Genomic DNA, 15616 nt, shown 5'->3' with positions numbered 1-15616 from the left:
TAATGTAACATACTACTTGTTATGTCCTGTCTACCCATTGTACAGCGCTACGGAATTTGATGGCGCTATATAAAACAATAAATAATAATAAATAAAAATCCCTCTAATAAGAGAAAAGCCCTGGATGCAGTTAATCACCACTTTCAAACACTTAAGGAATAACTACAGGTACTGCCCACTTCCTTCTCCTATAATTCCATCCATGGGTGAACAATGCAAATGAGATCATTTAATCCCTCCTTTAAAAATTGTTTGATTTTGAAAGCCACATGTTTTACCCAAACTTACATTTGAGTGACATATTGCGTTAAACTCTCGTAGTCAGGCGAATGAGTGACGCACATACTTTGGTTTATAAGCAAGTGCCTTGATCAAAGTCTGGAGCTGACTCTACATTCCATTTTGAGTTAATGATATCGATCATCGTTTCAGAATCTTTACCCCTCCCCCATAACAAGAAATGTTTTCCCAAAGCGTGTTATCAGAACCATTTGGACGCTACGATTAGTTAGACACAATAATACAATCGTTGTCCCTTAACTATTAAATGGGTAATTTTCTCACTGTCAATGAGGGTCTGCTCATAAAGTAATTAATTCTCACTACATTTACCCAAAAGTTAAATCTACTTGAAAAAACATCTGAGTGGAGCGGAGTTGGTTGACGCCAGATGGAGCAAGAGCATTTCATTAGGAATGAAAAAATGAACTGATTCTCAAATTTCACGACTGCTCCAGGAAAGCCTCCCCTTTGATATTGCTTTATGTGACCACGTGATGTCATAAGACTACATATGCTTCCATGCTGTGGTTTACTGGTTCTTCAAGCTGTGCAGTAAAGTGCCGCATGACTGCAGATGTTGTTATAAAAAGTTCAACAACTGTAATGCCTGCAAGTCCTTGCCTGCCTGCCTGCCTGCCTGTCATGATTCAAGAGGAAGACATAAATAAATCATACAATCTTAGGTTTGAGTGAAATATTATGCAACTAAATATCTGGAATTAGACAAACCATTCATTTAATATGTTGTAAAATATGACACTCATTTAACCCTTTGATTATTTGAATTGTGCAGCAAATTGCTTTGACTTGTCAGGAAAACAGAAAATAAAGGAGTTTATTATGTTACCTAATGTCATGCTACAAGAATATATTATTATATATATAATTACCATTTATAGATTAAATAGCTATGGGATCATACAAACACAAATATTGCACATTCATTTGTTAAGCTATTTGGAGACCATAGCTGTGGTTATATAAACTAAAGTTATGAAACTATACCAGCCTGTTCATATAGAAAAATGAAATATTCTTATTACCACACATTTGGTAAAATTGTAACTTAATAAATGTAGGGCGAGTGTGTTCAGAGGAAGGAAGAAGAAAAAACTTCTTGCATTGGCCGGGAATCGAACCCGGGCCTCCCGCGTGGCAGGCGAGAATTCTACCACTGAACCACCAATGCTTTTATGAATGCTTTACTCGTTTCTTTTAGCATGAGGAAGTGAGATTCCATCTGGTGTGAGGAATAGAATTCTTCCAAACGGGATGACAGAAAAGGAATCCTATAACAGCCCGGCTAGCTCAGTCGGTAGAGCATGAGACTCTTAATCTCAGGGTCGTGGGTTCGAGCCCCACGTTGGGCGGTAACTTTTTTTTTTCTCTCTCAAGACCCTCCTTTTTCACTATTTTGTGCTGTTAACTTGTGATCACTTTTTAAAAAGTCTTCCTTTAATTTCACGATGTGTAAACATTTGTTCTAGCCATCTTTAAAGCATTTGAGTTAAAACTTTAAGGAAACAAAACAGATTGTACCAACATTTTGTTTTCTTTGGTAATATTAGTTATATTGAAGTGAAAGTAGCTGCAATGATAATGAAGTATAATTATTCTATCTGAAATAACTGCCTACTTAAGTTATTTTCCTTATATAAAACAATAATTAATACAATTGTATAACAGATCCCACAGCACAGCACAAAGGTAGACAGAACATAACTTAATATAGATATATATGTATTAATACATATAAAAATGTGCATTTACAGAAAAAACCCTAAAAAAAAAAAAACACACTGAGAACAAAGATTACCTTATTTAAACACACTTGCCATTGTACAGATCACATTATTAATAATTAAGTGATTTTGTACCATTATATTGTGAAAATGCATTCATTCTTCTGTAGTAAGTAAAGGAAATAAACTTTCCAGAGCCATCATTTTATTGTATCCACAATAGGTTTAACTTACAACATGAAGAGGAAACCTTGCTTTTACACGCCAGCTTAAAGTGTTATTCTATTTTAATTTACTGGAGTTTCTTTTGTAATTATTGGTACTTTCAAAGAATGTAAGCAGGTATAGTCTAAGTGCATGTGGAAGCAGAAGGATAATACGTGACATTGGCAACGTACCTACCTTGGGCAGAGCCCACCCAGCTGGATATTACATCCCGGCACAGCCTCCAGAGTATAAATGGGCAAGTGGGGGTGATAACCAGCGGCACAGAGGAGGGGCAGGTCACCAAAGATGGTGCGTCATCTCCCAGTTTTGCCAAAATAGGTTGCCGTCTCCACCGTGAAAATGTATCCAGATGTTTTCTCTTGAAACTGTTGTATTTTCCCCATAACAACCAGATCCAACAGGTTTGTATACATGTTTTATTCATAAAAGCTATGTATGTTCTGTCAATATTTTATAATAGTTACAAATCCCATACAGACATCATGGATTCTTTGAGAGAAATAAAGCTGTTACCAACACATGAGCTGTCTACGTTCAAACCTGACTTACTTTTCAGAAGGCAATTTAAAAAAACATGCAGCATAAAACATTTGAAAAGATTGACAAACACAGCTGGAAAGTCACTATTTTAACACGTTTGGGATGTCTATAAATTAACATGTAACGTTACTGATCGTTTACATATAAAGTATATCGAAAACAGGACCGTTTGTGACTCTGAAAGAGTCTGCTACCCTCCCTGGGCAACACCATATCCTAATGCACTGAGCAAAGTTCATATTCTTTTATTACACATGATATGAAAATGACACATTTTCCATAACACTTTATATCACAACTGGAAGAAATCTAATACAGTACGCTGAAAGAAAATGTTCCTGATCTATGTCACATGTAGCTTGTAATGGCTCAGAATTAAAATCATTAAAAGTGCAGCTCTCATAATGATTTAGAAGAAAAAAAAAAAACAACAACTTGAATCTCGGTCTTGAGGCTCTTTCCAAACGAATCTAAGTTGCAGCCTCTAAGCCTGAGTTTTCAACCCCGTTTGGCACTTAGAGGCGTTATTCACTAAACTATACATCTCCAGGCAAGCTAAAATATCCCGACTCTCCTGCTTAGATGGGGGTTTTTTCAGTAATCAGTAAATTATATTTGCAATACTAATCCCTGTATGCCTTAGGAATACCGCTCATTTAGTTTGAGCGGTGAGACCTACTACCACTGGATATGGAAAACACACACCTCCTACTATCTGCTCCATGTGCTCTAAAGTTTGGACTAGTTACTTTAGTGAATAGAGCAATTGTGCGTTATATATATATATATATATATATACACACACACACACACACTGTTCCTTTAAGTAAAGGGTGCACTCCAATGAGATTCTGCTTGTGTCTTAAACATCTAGCCAAATTGGTCTAATATAATGCCATTCACCCAAGAGAAGTTTGCTGGGCCTGGCTTTTTTGTTACACTTAATGAAGTTGATGAGACGACCTCAGCTGACAGGGAAAATTTAATGTTTAGCGACCACCACCTGCTAATGGATCTTAATTTCTTTTGTAAAACCCAATGGCAGCTACACCTTTAAGGAATACGTATACAACTATGTCAGAAAGCAAGCCACACAAGCTCTCAAAGGAGGCAGTTTGTATCGCTAAATCAAAACTGAAAATTCAGGTGACATCTGAAATAACTTAATGACACGTGACTAAGGGTGACCAGGAGCTTGGGCACATTTTCTAACAAATGACACAGGCTTATGATCAGTTTACTTACTATACATAGTCATGAAACAATACTTCACTTACAAAGATGCTTACAAGAAATGTTATTAAAAAGTGATTCACTTGTTGAGAAATGTCAATAGAAAACTATTGTCATGCCCTAGAAATGCCAGTCCTGTTTCTTACTTATGACAAATAATAATATATTATATACATATATATATATATATATTTTAACACACATACAGATAATTACCAGGGCCCTCCACACCTACTGTCTTATACTCGGTATTACCTGTATAACTCGTATGGTGTCCACAATCTCGTTAGTGCTATATATCATATCTTCATATAATGCATAATGTCCAGTGTGTGGTATCACAGATCATTAAAAGACATCCAGTACCAAACCACATCAGGAGTCCTTGTGATTAACATGCATTTTTTATTGGTGGCGATTTAGATTTGACACAAATTACTTGCTGGACAGCCCTTTGACCTAAAGGAAGTATATTTAGAAAAAATGCTCTGAAAGGCAGACACTTCTACACACACACATATATATATATATATATATATATATATATAACATACATACATACACACACACCTTAAGGGGATGAGTTACCTGTATATGCAGCCATTACGTTTAGATCAACACACAATGATCAAGCACTCTTGGGGGGGGGGGGGGTCAGTGTATTCCTGCACATTTATTATGTCTGCCCTTTAAAGAACAATTTTAAGCGATAAATTTCCGCTAGGTAAATGACCTGCATGTCAACATTTTAAGAGCTTACGCAACAGTTAACTTGAAATGTAACAAATAAATATGAAATGTCTTGAATAATAACAAGAAATATAACATTTAGGAAACACCCCACTTTACTGCTGACAAGAAAAGGTGCTGTACCAGTCCAGAAGTATTGTACAGGGAAGTGGGACAGAGACAAAAGCATATCCACAGTGGAAACGGCATTCAATCCAGGCCAACGCTTCTAAAACTCAGTTCATAGCGTGGAGTGAATAACGTGAAAAACATTTTTTTTGGAAGAAACCCGCCTACACCAAAAAGCAGCATGTAGATGCGATATATCAGACAGGATCTTTTCTTGGCGAACCCCACAGTCACATTGCTTAGGACACAACAGCTTACAGACAGTTACACAAATCTACACCAAATCTGATATGTTGCAATAGTAAGGCATAATGTAGAAAAAAAAAAGGGGGGGGGGGGGTTGGAGAAAATACAGAGGGTGTGATGGCAAATAAAACATATACTCAAATTCTAAAAAAAGGGGAATCTCAGGGTAGAGCTAATAGTGATAAAGGTGGTGCTGACAGCTACTGGGCCAAAATGCCTTTGGTTCGTTTGGTGAGTTCCAGCCTTCATCTTCAGTCTTTCAGCAAATGCACCAATCCTGGAAATCCTTCCCTCTATTTCCATGCAGCATCCTCAAGACAATGGCTTGATTAGATAGAGTTTCTCTCCCTGTTCACTCGTAAAAATAGGGGCCTTTTTGTAATGTTCTACCAACTCCTCCATGGTGGCAAATTTGCGTTGGCCAATACAGTACACATTGTCTTTCATCTGCACTTTGAAATGCTTATTTTTTCCTTGGGCTTTCAATGACACGGAAAAGTCGTTTGGCTTTAAAAAGTAATGAAAAAAGAAATATATTACAAGAACAGCTCGGGATACTTGGTTGCAGTAAATTAACATATATTATATATACATAATGAATGACATCTAGATATAATATTTAACAGGAAAATAAATGCATTGATTGGTTTTCATTTCCATTACTTTGTTCTTTAAGACATCTACTAACCATGAAAGAAAAAGAAAAAAAATATATATTACGTGTGTGTGTGTGTGTGTGACTTGTATGGTTTCAATACTTTCTTTCCTGCAATCATAATAGTGTCTTTGCATTTAACCACACAAATTATTTTTTTGTTCAGGAGAAGTAGTTTGGTTTTTCATTAATTGGAAACCATGCATTAATGAATGGCTCTGCAAAGAATGATCCAACAGCTGACATGCACAGAAGTGGCTTCTGCTAACCTGATTGCTCCGGGGAAGTAAAATTATGTCTTTAAAGGGTTAATGTTGTTAGTTTTAATTTCCCCTGTTGTAACAATCTAATGCAATAACCTCTTCTTCTAAAGCTCAGTACACTTTGTACTGTGATGAAGACCCCAAACCTACGCCCCCTAAAATATCCTGTTCCACATAGTGGAAAGGGTGGAGGGGGCTTTAAGTACAGAAGCCACTGTTTCCATTTCATGTAAGTTTATCGTTGCGTCCCTGGAATCCTAAGGGCCCCATTACCTAAATTGGGTGATTGCAGGTGAGTTGGGCATTAACGCCCTTCATTACTTCATTTACTACGCATTATAAAGGGACACTAAACATCTCCCAATGTAATTATGTAACACGCTCTAACCTTAATGTAACTTTGGCAAGTCTCCTACGGTCATTACAGTTCCTTAACTAAACACCAATGTACATATAATTCAGAAATGTATAGTCTTGTATAAAACTAGAGGGCCAGATGCTTAGACGCTATATGAGGAAGCTTTATTTCACTGAGAGGGAGGTAGACAGTTGGAACAGAAGCGGTAGAAGTAAATACAGGGAAGGGGCTTAAACATGCATAGGGCAGGCATAAGACTCAAGGTTTGAGGTTTTTACAGCAGGAATAACATGGCAGGTTAGATTAGCTGAAAAAATATTAAAGAAGATGCTTAGATATTAAGATAAGAACCTATGTTTCTATGAAGAAAAAAAAACGTGGAAAGGCTATAGCAGTTGGTTCTCAACCCAGTTCCCTTGACACACCAACAGTCCTGGCTTTATTAATTGCCCTATTCGAACAGAATAGGGTAATTGCCAAGTTGTGTCCCTGTTAGTAGGTCTTAGTAGTAGGTCTTGAAGACTGAGGTTGGAACAACTGGTCTATATACTCACTTACCAAAAATGTAATCACGACATAAAGTTAAAGTCATATAGGACACGGTTTTATAAATTTGGAAATTGACTTACTGAAGATTCACTGTCTCTGATGAGAAAGTCTCCCTCAAGTCCACGTTCATTTAGCGCCATCTCTGCTTGATGTCGTGTGACTTTTCCGTAATACCATTTATTGCCAGCGAACCTTCCAGTAACAGAAGGCCCAATATAATCACAGCGTGGTGGTAAAGGCTCAAAACCAGAACTGGGCTGAATGTTCTGCATTATAGTAACGTAATTCTTAGGCACCAAACCCACAAGACCATTACTCTTCCGACACTTCCACCATTCTGGGTCATTTTCCGGCTTCTCGACGACATCCATCACTTCTCCCTTCTCAAAATTAAGTTCCTCCTCGTTGGATGAACTAAATGGGTACAGAGCCTGGACCACATGGAGCGATCGACCATTGTTGAGGTTATTGACAACTGCTGCCAGTTTCTCGGACAACGTGCCCATCTGGTCACCCGAAGGACTATCATTCTCTTCTGTAACATAGTTTGAGGGAAACCAGCCCATTCTTCCATTGTAACTACCTCGCCACCAGCCATCGCTGCACTTTTCCATAACGATGACTTTGGTTCCTTTCACCAAGGAAAGCTCATCATCCCTTTCCGCATTATACGTGAATTTGACATAAGCTGGTAAGTTAAGATCATACAGACGTTCGGAATCCGGGAAGCTATCATCCGCTGTGGTTGCAGAATCAGGCATATTTGGTTTCCGTTTTACTTTTCCAATACCTAAAACACACCAAAAAATAAAAATGCATTATAAAAGAAGAATCGGTCAAACACTTAAGTACAGAATTGGTAGGGATTTTTAGATAGTATTCTTAACAAACAACGCAAATTTCAGCGCATAGCAGATATATGTAAATTATAAGTTCTACTTAAAAATGGACTACAGTTACCCAGCCATTTCGCATATCATACTTCATGGGGCAAAGAAAACCCCCCTGGATTGTCTTTTTGAAAGTGGGCATGCAAATCAGGAAGGATAAATATATGCAAATGTTAAGAACCAGGCATAATTCAGCTATTTTCCCCTTTTGTTACTGTCCTGCGGGTTGTAGATCTTCTGCTATTTCAGAAGCTGGTAACACTGGATTCTTTAAGATCGTAACATGCCACGTTTTGCGAGGTCACCTAAATACCGATACCTCAAATAGCATAAAAAAAATAAATCATGTATCGTTGCAAAAATAGCATGGTATGTGCAATAACACTGATAGGCGTGGGGTCTCCTGTAACACAAGGAGAGGATGTACCCGCAGAAAATCAATATCTAGTGGTAATGGGAGAATGCGTCTAAGTGTACTAAACCTTAAATCGGCAGACTATCCCGACGATTACCCTTGCCGGTTTCAATAGCCCTGGTTGGAGGTGATAAATAGCTAGTTACAACCTGTCTCTCCCATGGTGCTTTCTAACAACAAGCTATAATTTGGCTCCCATCACAGGCCTGAAGCGAGAGTGGCACTAAAAACACTGTCATTAAATAGAAGCTATGAACAATGGCACCCACTAGTACAATTCTATGCTCAGCAGTGAGGCTGCATTAAACAATCAGTCTAAACACGCTGGAGCGTTGGTCTTTGTGTTTTGATGAAGCCGGATGCTGTTCAGCTGCTTCTGGAACAGTTTCAAATATTCCATCCAGAAGCTTTAATGGCATCTTCCTGTTGTGTTTAGTGGCATCCTGCTTCTATCCTCTAAAGAAACACAACAATTGCTTTCTTGAGAAAGAGAAGCCTCGGCAGATCCTCCAGTTGAGCAAAACTGACGGGGACCTATGGAATATTCAGCACCAGATGGTGCCACGTGTTGCTTGGAAAGATTATACTGTATTTGCTCGATTATAAGACGACCCCCCAAAATCTGAATATTAATTTAGGAAAAAAAGAAAAAGCCTGAATATAAGACGGCCCTATAGGAAAAAAGTTTTACCGGTAAATTTGAATTCATGTAAACTTTTTTTTTTTTTTAAATAAAACCTATGATTGAGAACAATATTTTTTTTGTTTTATTTCCTTTTATTTTCCAACCTGCCCAGTTATGGACATCTGCCCCAGAAATGCATTATACCCCCCCCCTATATGCCACTTTGCCCCATGATATGCCTTTTAACCCTCTAAATGCCACTGTGCCCCATGATATGCCTTTTGACCCCCTATGTGCCACCCTGCCTCCAGAAATGCCTTATACCCCTATATGCCACTCTGGTATTTAGGGGGTTAAAAGGCATATTATGGCGCAGAGTTGCATTAAGGGGGTTAAAGGGCATGGCGCATACACCCTCCTACTGTCAGAGTAGTGCATGGAATTCTCTGACAGCCGGAGGGTGTAAGCGCGATGGACGCAGACAACCCCTGCTGCTAACCGCACCTCCTTCCGGCTGCAGCAGAAGTTGCCTACGTGAATCGCGTAGACGTCTACCCGCTACCCGGACAACACACCGGGGAGTCAGTAAGTTGGGGGGTTACCAGACAGGAGGATCCAGGTCCCCTGCAGCGCTGCAGGGGAACTGGATCTTAGTCTTATGGTCAGACCTCTGTTTGATCTGAAAAAACCTTGTCTTATAATCGAGCAAATACGGTATGTGCGTATATATATATATATATATATATATATTTACTCACAGAGTCCATTGCACACCATTCCAAATATTCCAAGCCCGGTGCTAGTAACCAGCAGTTTCCATGTAAAACACTTTCAAAAAGATGGTCAGCACTCCAGGTCTTTAAATAGACAATTTCATTTTATTCAAAGTCAAGTCGACGTTTCAGTCATTACTGACTTTCATCAGGACATCAGGACATCGATGTCCTGATGAAAGTCAGAAATGACTGAAACGTCGACTTGACTTTGAATAAAATGAAATTGTCTATTTAAAGACCTGGAGTGCTGACCATCTTTTTGAAAGTGTTAGATTTATATATATATATATATATATATGTGTGTGTGTCTGCATGCAAAAGTGGCTTAGTCTGTCGTATTTATCCCAATGTCAGCTTAATGCATAGAAATAATGATTACACATAACTTTTCAGCCATACATTTGACAGTGGGGTCAGACATATATACATGCCCATCCCCCTTTTATAAGCATTATTTTGTTTTACATACTGAACCCTGTTCACAACTAGTTACATACATATCAACTACCTATCCTTCAGCAAAAGAAAAAAAGTGTGTAAACATCTATACCCAAGGTACTTTAACCCTTCACTCCCCTATGAACATACAGGTACATCTACAAAGAAGGTGCCGAGATTCCCTTTAGTCCCGACTTTATTGGCTGCCTTCACTGCTATATTCCTTCACGTTTAACATCACAGTACACCGTTATATATAAAGAGTGCCCCGTTCACATGATCTGGTATTTTCTTCCAGTAAGTGTCCGACTGCTTCCCCTGCTGGCTGATCGCGTGCATTGCGATCATCAGTGAAAGGGTAAAGAGCCCTACTGGCTGATCAGAGCGGGAAAAAAACTATATAATAAAAATTACAGTAACAAATGAAAAATGTAAAAACTAAAATAAAATAAAATGCTTCCCCCTTTCAAACATTACACACACCTTTCCTTTTTGTTACAAGTGTCTGTTACAACAACAAAAAAGTATATGCTACATAAAACAAAAAAACTACTTATCTCTGCGAAACAAGATTCTTGGAATTATTGCACGTGAAAAGGCTGAATGTGTCAGATAACATGCTATCCACGTGCAAAGTAAAACCAATCTCAAACTGGTACCGGGGACATCCTGGGAAATCCATTGATCATATAATGATCTAGAGGATGCACATTTCATTATTAGCACACATGTCATTATAGGAACTTGTTGTGTTCCATGTGTAATTCTGAGCTGAAACGTGGTTTCGGAAGCTATCCTCTGGGATTTTAAAGGCTACGCATTTCTCATGTCCTTTCGATTATGCGAGCACAAGGGTAGAAAGATTCTGTGCACACGGAGATTTAAAACGGTTTCTGTGGAAGCCATTTGAGTATTCAACATTAATCATATGTATAATTAACCCTTAGACTGCCCGCGAAGTATGTGGTCCAAATGCTGATCTAAAGTGCCTGCATGCTACTGGCTGACATACTGAGATGATCTGGCTTGCATGGGGATAATACATGCCGATCCCGGTTACCATGCTGGGATCAGAGATAGGGAGGTGGTATGCCATCCGATATTAAACATCCATTCACCCCAATGTATTTAATCCCTTCGAATAGGTGACTATATGTGCTATATAGTGTATTGTGACCATCATAGGCTGCGTATGAATTCTCCATATACGTACAACCATATCTCTTGAATAATGGTAAACTCCGGTTTGTTACTTTTAAGCTTTATGGTTTGGGTTTGAGAAGACAGATGCGCTCATTTATTATTTTTTTTCTCTCTTAAATCTAATTATTGCAAAACTCCAACAACTGGTCTGCCGTCCAGCAGGAAAAATGCACCCCGACTCCAGGCATACAGAGAAGAATATCCAAATAATAAATATCCCTTGTTTTGTGAATGAAGAACCATATATGATTTGTATGGATATAGGTGAAACAGTCAGGGCTTTCTTTTGCAGCCATTTCAATATGGCATTTAATATGAAGAAAACATGCCTGCAGGGGAGTTACTGGTTAGGTATTGCACCAGAAAAATCCCAAAAGTTATGATCAGCAACACCCACCAGGTGAGGTGTCAGTCTTTAAGAGGGTCTGGACAAACTTTCACGGGTCTCCCCAATACAGGTTCAGTGTTCCTGACGGTGCCAGAACTGGCAGCTTAGGAGGAGGCTCGTCCCCTGAGGTCCAGCAGCTGGTGGCAGGTCTGGTCTCCTGCTCGCTCGCAGTCCTCACATCATTTTCCTGCACGTGAGGGAGCAGGAGACCAGATGCAGGCATTCTTCTAGTATTAAGTACTCGGGTATAATAAGCACCCCCCCCGAGAAGTTATGGTAAACTCTCCACAATTGAAAAAACTATCTTGTTTCTCTCTCTTTGTTTCTGAGTTTCCAACCGGGTGGCGTTAGAAGGGAGGAAAAACAGGTCATCATCATCAGCTCCATGCTGAAATGAATATCATTCATCTCCAGGCTGAGAGATCCCCACTATACACCTTTCCTGAGGTCTGCAGATGTATCCTGTTTACAGAGATAAAGCCGCAGCAGATGAAAAGTTAGCTTCCTACTTGACTGCTGGCTTTGGGTTGGCAAGAAAACGCTCACCTACCTGGGGGCTGCCATGCTGGCATAATTCATTTCCCCATATTAGTGGAATCTGCTCTGACAGGGAGTTCAATTATTAACAGGCAAGTTCAAAATGATACAGCTCTGGCTTTATCCTACGTGACCGCGAAGCCAACAAGTGGGAACATCCTGCGCTTTCCACAAATACTCCAAAAAGGGACAACAGGAACATTTCTAGGAAGCTGCAGCCCCCTCGCTGCTGACAAGGACCACATCCAGCGGAGATCCACGACAGACCTCACATTTATACTAATACTCCAGCAATAGGCAAGCGCCCTGCTTACACCCAGACATATTCTGTCATATATTATTGTTTTATAACCAAACGGATACGCTTGGGACAGACACGAAGCCTTCCTCAATCCAAGACAAGACCAAAGATTAAGGTGCGAGTCTCCATTTCAATGTGAAATCAGCGTTTGCTGTTTGTGTTGCAGAAGCTCATCTAACAGTTCAGTTTAATACAACCTTAGTGGGAAAAGAAAACAATATACAGTACATACATAGAGTCTGACAGCAGATTATATGCATTCAGCCCATCTCGCCCGACCTTAATCAGTCCTTGGTCTCATCTTGGATTCAAGAGAGCGCCTATACCATGTAAGTTTAAATTCCCTCACTGTATTAGCCCCCTACCACTTCTGTCGGGAAGCTGTTCCGTATATCTACCACCCTCCCAGTAAAGACAAATACACCGGTATAAACAGTTCTCATGTACATCCTGAGAACTTGAACTTATTTCTCGCTATTACAACGTAATCACAGATTTAGTTCTGGCGACATCAGAATGAAGCGGAGAACAGGAAAAGGGGAGAAGAGAAGCCATCGCCTGCCTACAGATTCCACTGTGTTACAAAATAACCAACATTAAAAACGGACAACATACAATCTGACAGCCAGAGTAACAAATCGGAAGACAGGAGAAGACGGCCCTGGACTTGCAGGCTTACAATCTACCAAAACTAAACCCTTACAGATAAACTAGGAAAAGGGTGTGTTGTAGGCAGAGGTTCCGCTTTAAATTGTGGATCTGACCCCTTCTCAAGCGTTAACGGCTTCTTCTAAAGCAGGACACAAACATGACATCACATGTCTGCGTTCAGAAACTACATTAGAACTTTGACGTCACGCGACTGTAGCAGCGTCTGATAACCCCGAATAATAAACGTTCGTTAGCCCCCTCCCTGGCAGAGCAGCCCCGTACAATCTGACATCTTAAACACCGCAAACAAAGGAGCGGTTCTCCGAAGCTGACTCCGGTTACACTGGAAGTGACAGAGGGCCCCCCCCCCCCCCGTCCGTACACAAGACACGGAGAGAGCGAGGCTCCAATCGGGCCCTGGACTTACTGAACCAGTGCTTGAAGAGATTCGGCAGATTCATTCTTCCCACTTTGCCCCCGATCGCTGACTGACCAGCCCTCCCCGATCCAACACGACCTACTTCCTGCCCCAGGGGTGGGGAGGGAAATTGGACAAGGAAAAAAAAAACCTCACATGTCCCGTTTCTACCAACGGGAAGAGGGCCAAAACTAGGAACAGCCCTTTCTCGTTTAACCCTATGCATACAACCGAGACACTGAAAATCATTACTTTTTCTTTTATTAAATAGGTAACCGAGGACTACATTTCCCATAACGCCTTGTTTCAGGCTGACGGGTATAGGTATGCGCAGCTACCGTAGTGACGGCAGTAGCAGCTCTCCATGGGTACGAGCAGGCTGTCACTGGCGACTACTCCCCGATACCAGCCGCGGCTCATCACTGCTATACGGGAACGTTACATGGCGTGAGTCCAAACACCTTGAGCAGCGCGAGCTCGGTTACTCGGAGGGTAACGCCCCGAGCCAAACCACTTTCACCGTGCCAGAGGGGTGATCTGATCGCTCGTATTATAATTGAAACCGGGGCAAGGTGGATTTGGTTACCCAGGATAGGGTTCACCTGCCTTCCGCGTGCCAAGTGCAGTAACCGAAATACATGCATCAGAAGGACGTCTGTAACCCGCTGGTGGTCATCGTTACCCCGGGAAGACAGGCCGCTTTGGTTAGATTTTGGTAGCAGCCATTTATTTGAGAAAATGCAAAAGGTACCCATTACAAGCCCCGGTAAATGGATCCGGTGCATGTGACGTGTATGATTGTTAATACAGGGGACAGGACTATAAGCAATAATCCAGAATTATACTAAAGTATAAAACAAATATCCCCAATTACAGAATCTTAACACACTGACTGAGCCGGGCCCTCCTCACCTCGTTTCTGTAAGTCAAATTATGTTATTTACCCATTGTACAGCGCCGCGGAATATGATGGTGCTTTATAAAATACCATGCACCTGCTTTCATATTTTATCACTCTGATGATGGTGGAAGTTGCATTCTAACGTCGTTTTAATGGCAGATTTAACAGGTTTAGGACCCAGCACATCTCACATGCCTGGCAGGCCGTCAGCGTCTGCTTGGTGAATACGATGATAGTGTAAGGGTTTAGTAACCTCCAGGTGCGGTCATACTGCTACACATACACCGCTTCACGCTGCTTGTCATGTGGGCCGCACACCTGTCTCAGCAGCAGGGGGCTGGCGTGTTGAGGTGCTGGCGGAACATGCCATCACGATGCCCCATTAGCACCAAAAAAGCAAGGCATGTTGGATAATTTCTCCAAGACGTGGCATTTGTGTGTTTATTGCTGCACTGACGTTGCCTCCTTAAGTGGTCCGCACTGGTTTCAACAAACCCTTTGAGGTAGGAGATCTCAAGGTCACTGAAAGTGAGTCCGACCTGAAGAAAAGCAGCCAGGAGCCCAAACGAATGAACGGCTGCTTTACTTCAGGCCATCAGCAAAGTCATCTCCGGGGGGGGGGGAGAATGACTTTCCGTAAGCAGCTGCCAAAAGCATTGAAACTGAATATTATTCCAAAGAGGAACTCACCTAAAGTGTCTTTCAAGTTCTTCACGATAGAGGCCTTGCGCGCGCTGTTCTTCCTCTCGACATAGTTAGAAGGCACAAAGCCCGTTTTGTTCGTAGAGTTGCGAACACGCCACCAAGATTTGGAGTCATCCAGCAGCCATAGCTTTTCGTTCTTCTTGATGTCCAGCTCCTGATCTTGCTGCGCCACGTAGTCAAACTTCGCCACAACCACCACCTCTTCAGTCATCTTCTTAGAATACCGAAGCTACGAATGCACAAACAAAAAGACAGAATTAGTAGGCAGTTAATGTATGAAGCGGGGAACTGCACAGAATAGGCTCTCTAATGGTTTAGGAAGCTATTAGAGTAGCCCAGAACTTTAACTCTAGATACAAATTGGAGTCAAAACAATGTTTCATATGAAAAGAATGCTCCATTTTATGACCACGT

The 15616-nt window shown here is 40.7% G+C and overlaps 1 protein-coding gene and 2 non-coding genes across 4 annotated transcripts; 1 reads left to right on the top strand and 2 right to left on the bottom strand.

Moving 5' to 3' along the window:
* Positions 1-1400: 1400 nt before the first annotated feature.
* TRNAG-GCC (transfer RNA glycine (anticodon GCC)) lies at positions 1401-1471 on the bottom strand. The gene has a single exon. It is a non-coding gene; the product is annotated as a tRNA-Gly (tRNA).
* A 108-nt stretch (positions 1472-1579) lies between these two features.
* On the top strand, positions 1580-1652 carry TRNAK-CUU (transfer RNA lysine (anticodon CUU)). The gene has a single exon. It is a non-coding gene; the product is annotated as a tRNA-Lys (tRNA).
* A 3789-nt stretch (positions 1653-5441) lies between these two features.
* Positions 5442-15413, bottom strand: NCK1 (NCK adaptor protein 1). 2 transcript variants are annotated; one of them, XM_089492083.1, is made up of 3 exons: positions 15188-15413; positions 7035-7744; positions 5442-5636 (listed from the first exon to the last, which is right to left on the bottom strand). In XM_089492083.1, the coding sequence occupies exons 1-3, from the start codon at positions 15411-15413 to the stop codon at positions 5442-5444; spliced, it is 1131 nt and encodes a 376-aa protein (XP_089348209.1). The 2 variants fall into 2 exon arrangements, with proteins under 2 accessions (XP_089348209.1, XP_089348210.1); XM_089492084.1 differs by lacking the exon at positions 15188-15413 and adding an exon at positions 13606-13639.
* Positions 15414-15616: the final 203 nt, after the last annotated feature.

Source organism: Sceloporus occidentalis, unplaced genomic scaffold (genome assembly GCF_023333645.1).
Source record: "Sceloporus occidentalis isolate IW3139 unplaced genomic scaffold, rSceOcc1.0.p SCAF_53, whole genome shotgun sequence".
Lineage (NCBI taxonomy): Eukaryota > Metazoa > Chordata > Lepidosauria > Squamata > Phrynosomatidae > Sceloporus > Sceloporus occidentalis.
This window is presented reverse-complemented; position numbering and strand designations above follow the sequence as displayed.

What these genes read in the sequence shown, in the direction of transcription:
- NCK1 (XM_089492083.1), bottom strand. Translation starts at nt 15,413, where the DNA reads ATGACTGAAGAGGTGGTGGTTGTGGCGAAGTTTGACTACGTGGCGCAG. An exon ending in GAACTTGAAAGACACTTTAG is followed by an intron (nt 7,745 to 15,187) that starts GTGAGTTCCTCT and finishes GGTGTGTTTTAG; the next exon opens with GTATTGGAAAAGTAAAACGG. An exon ending in TCAGAGACAGTGAATCTTCA is followed by an intron (nt 5,637 to 7,034) that starts GTAAGTCAATTT and finishes TACTTTTTAAAG; the next exon opens with CCAAACGACTTTTCCGTGTC.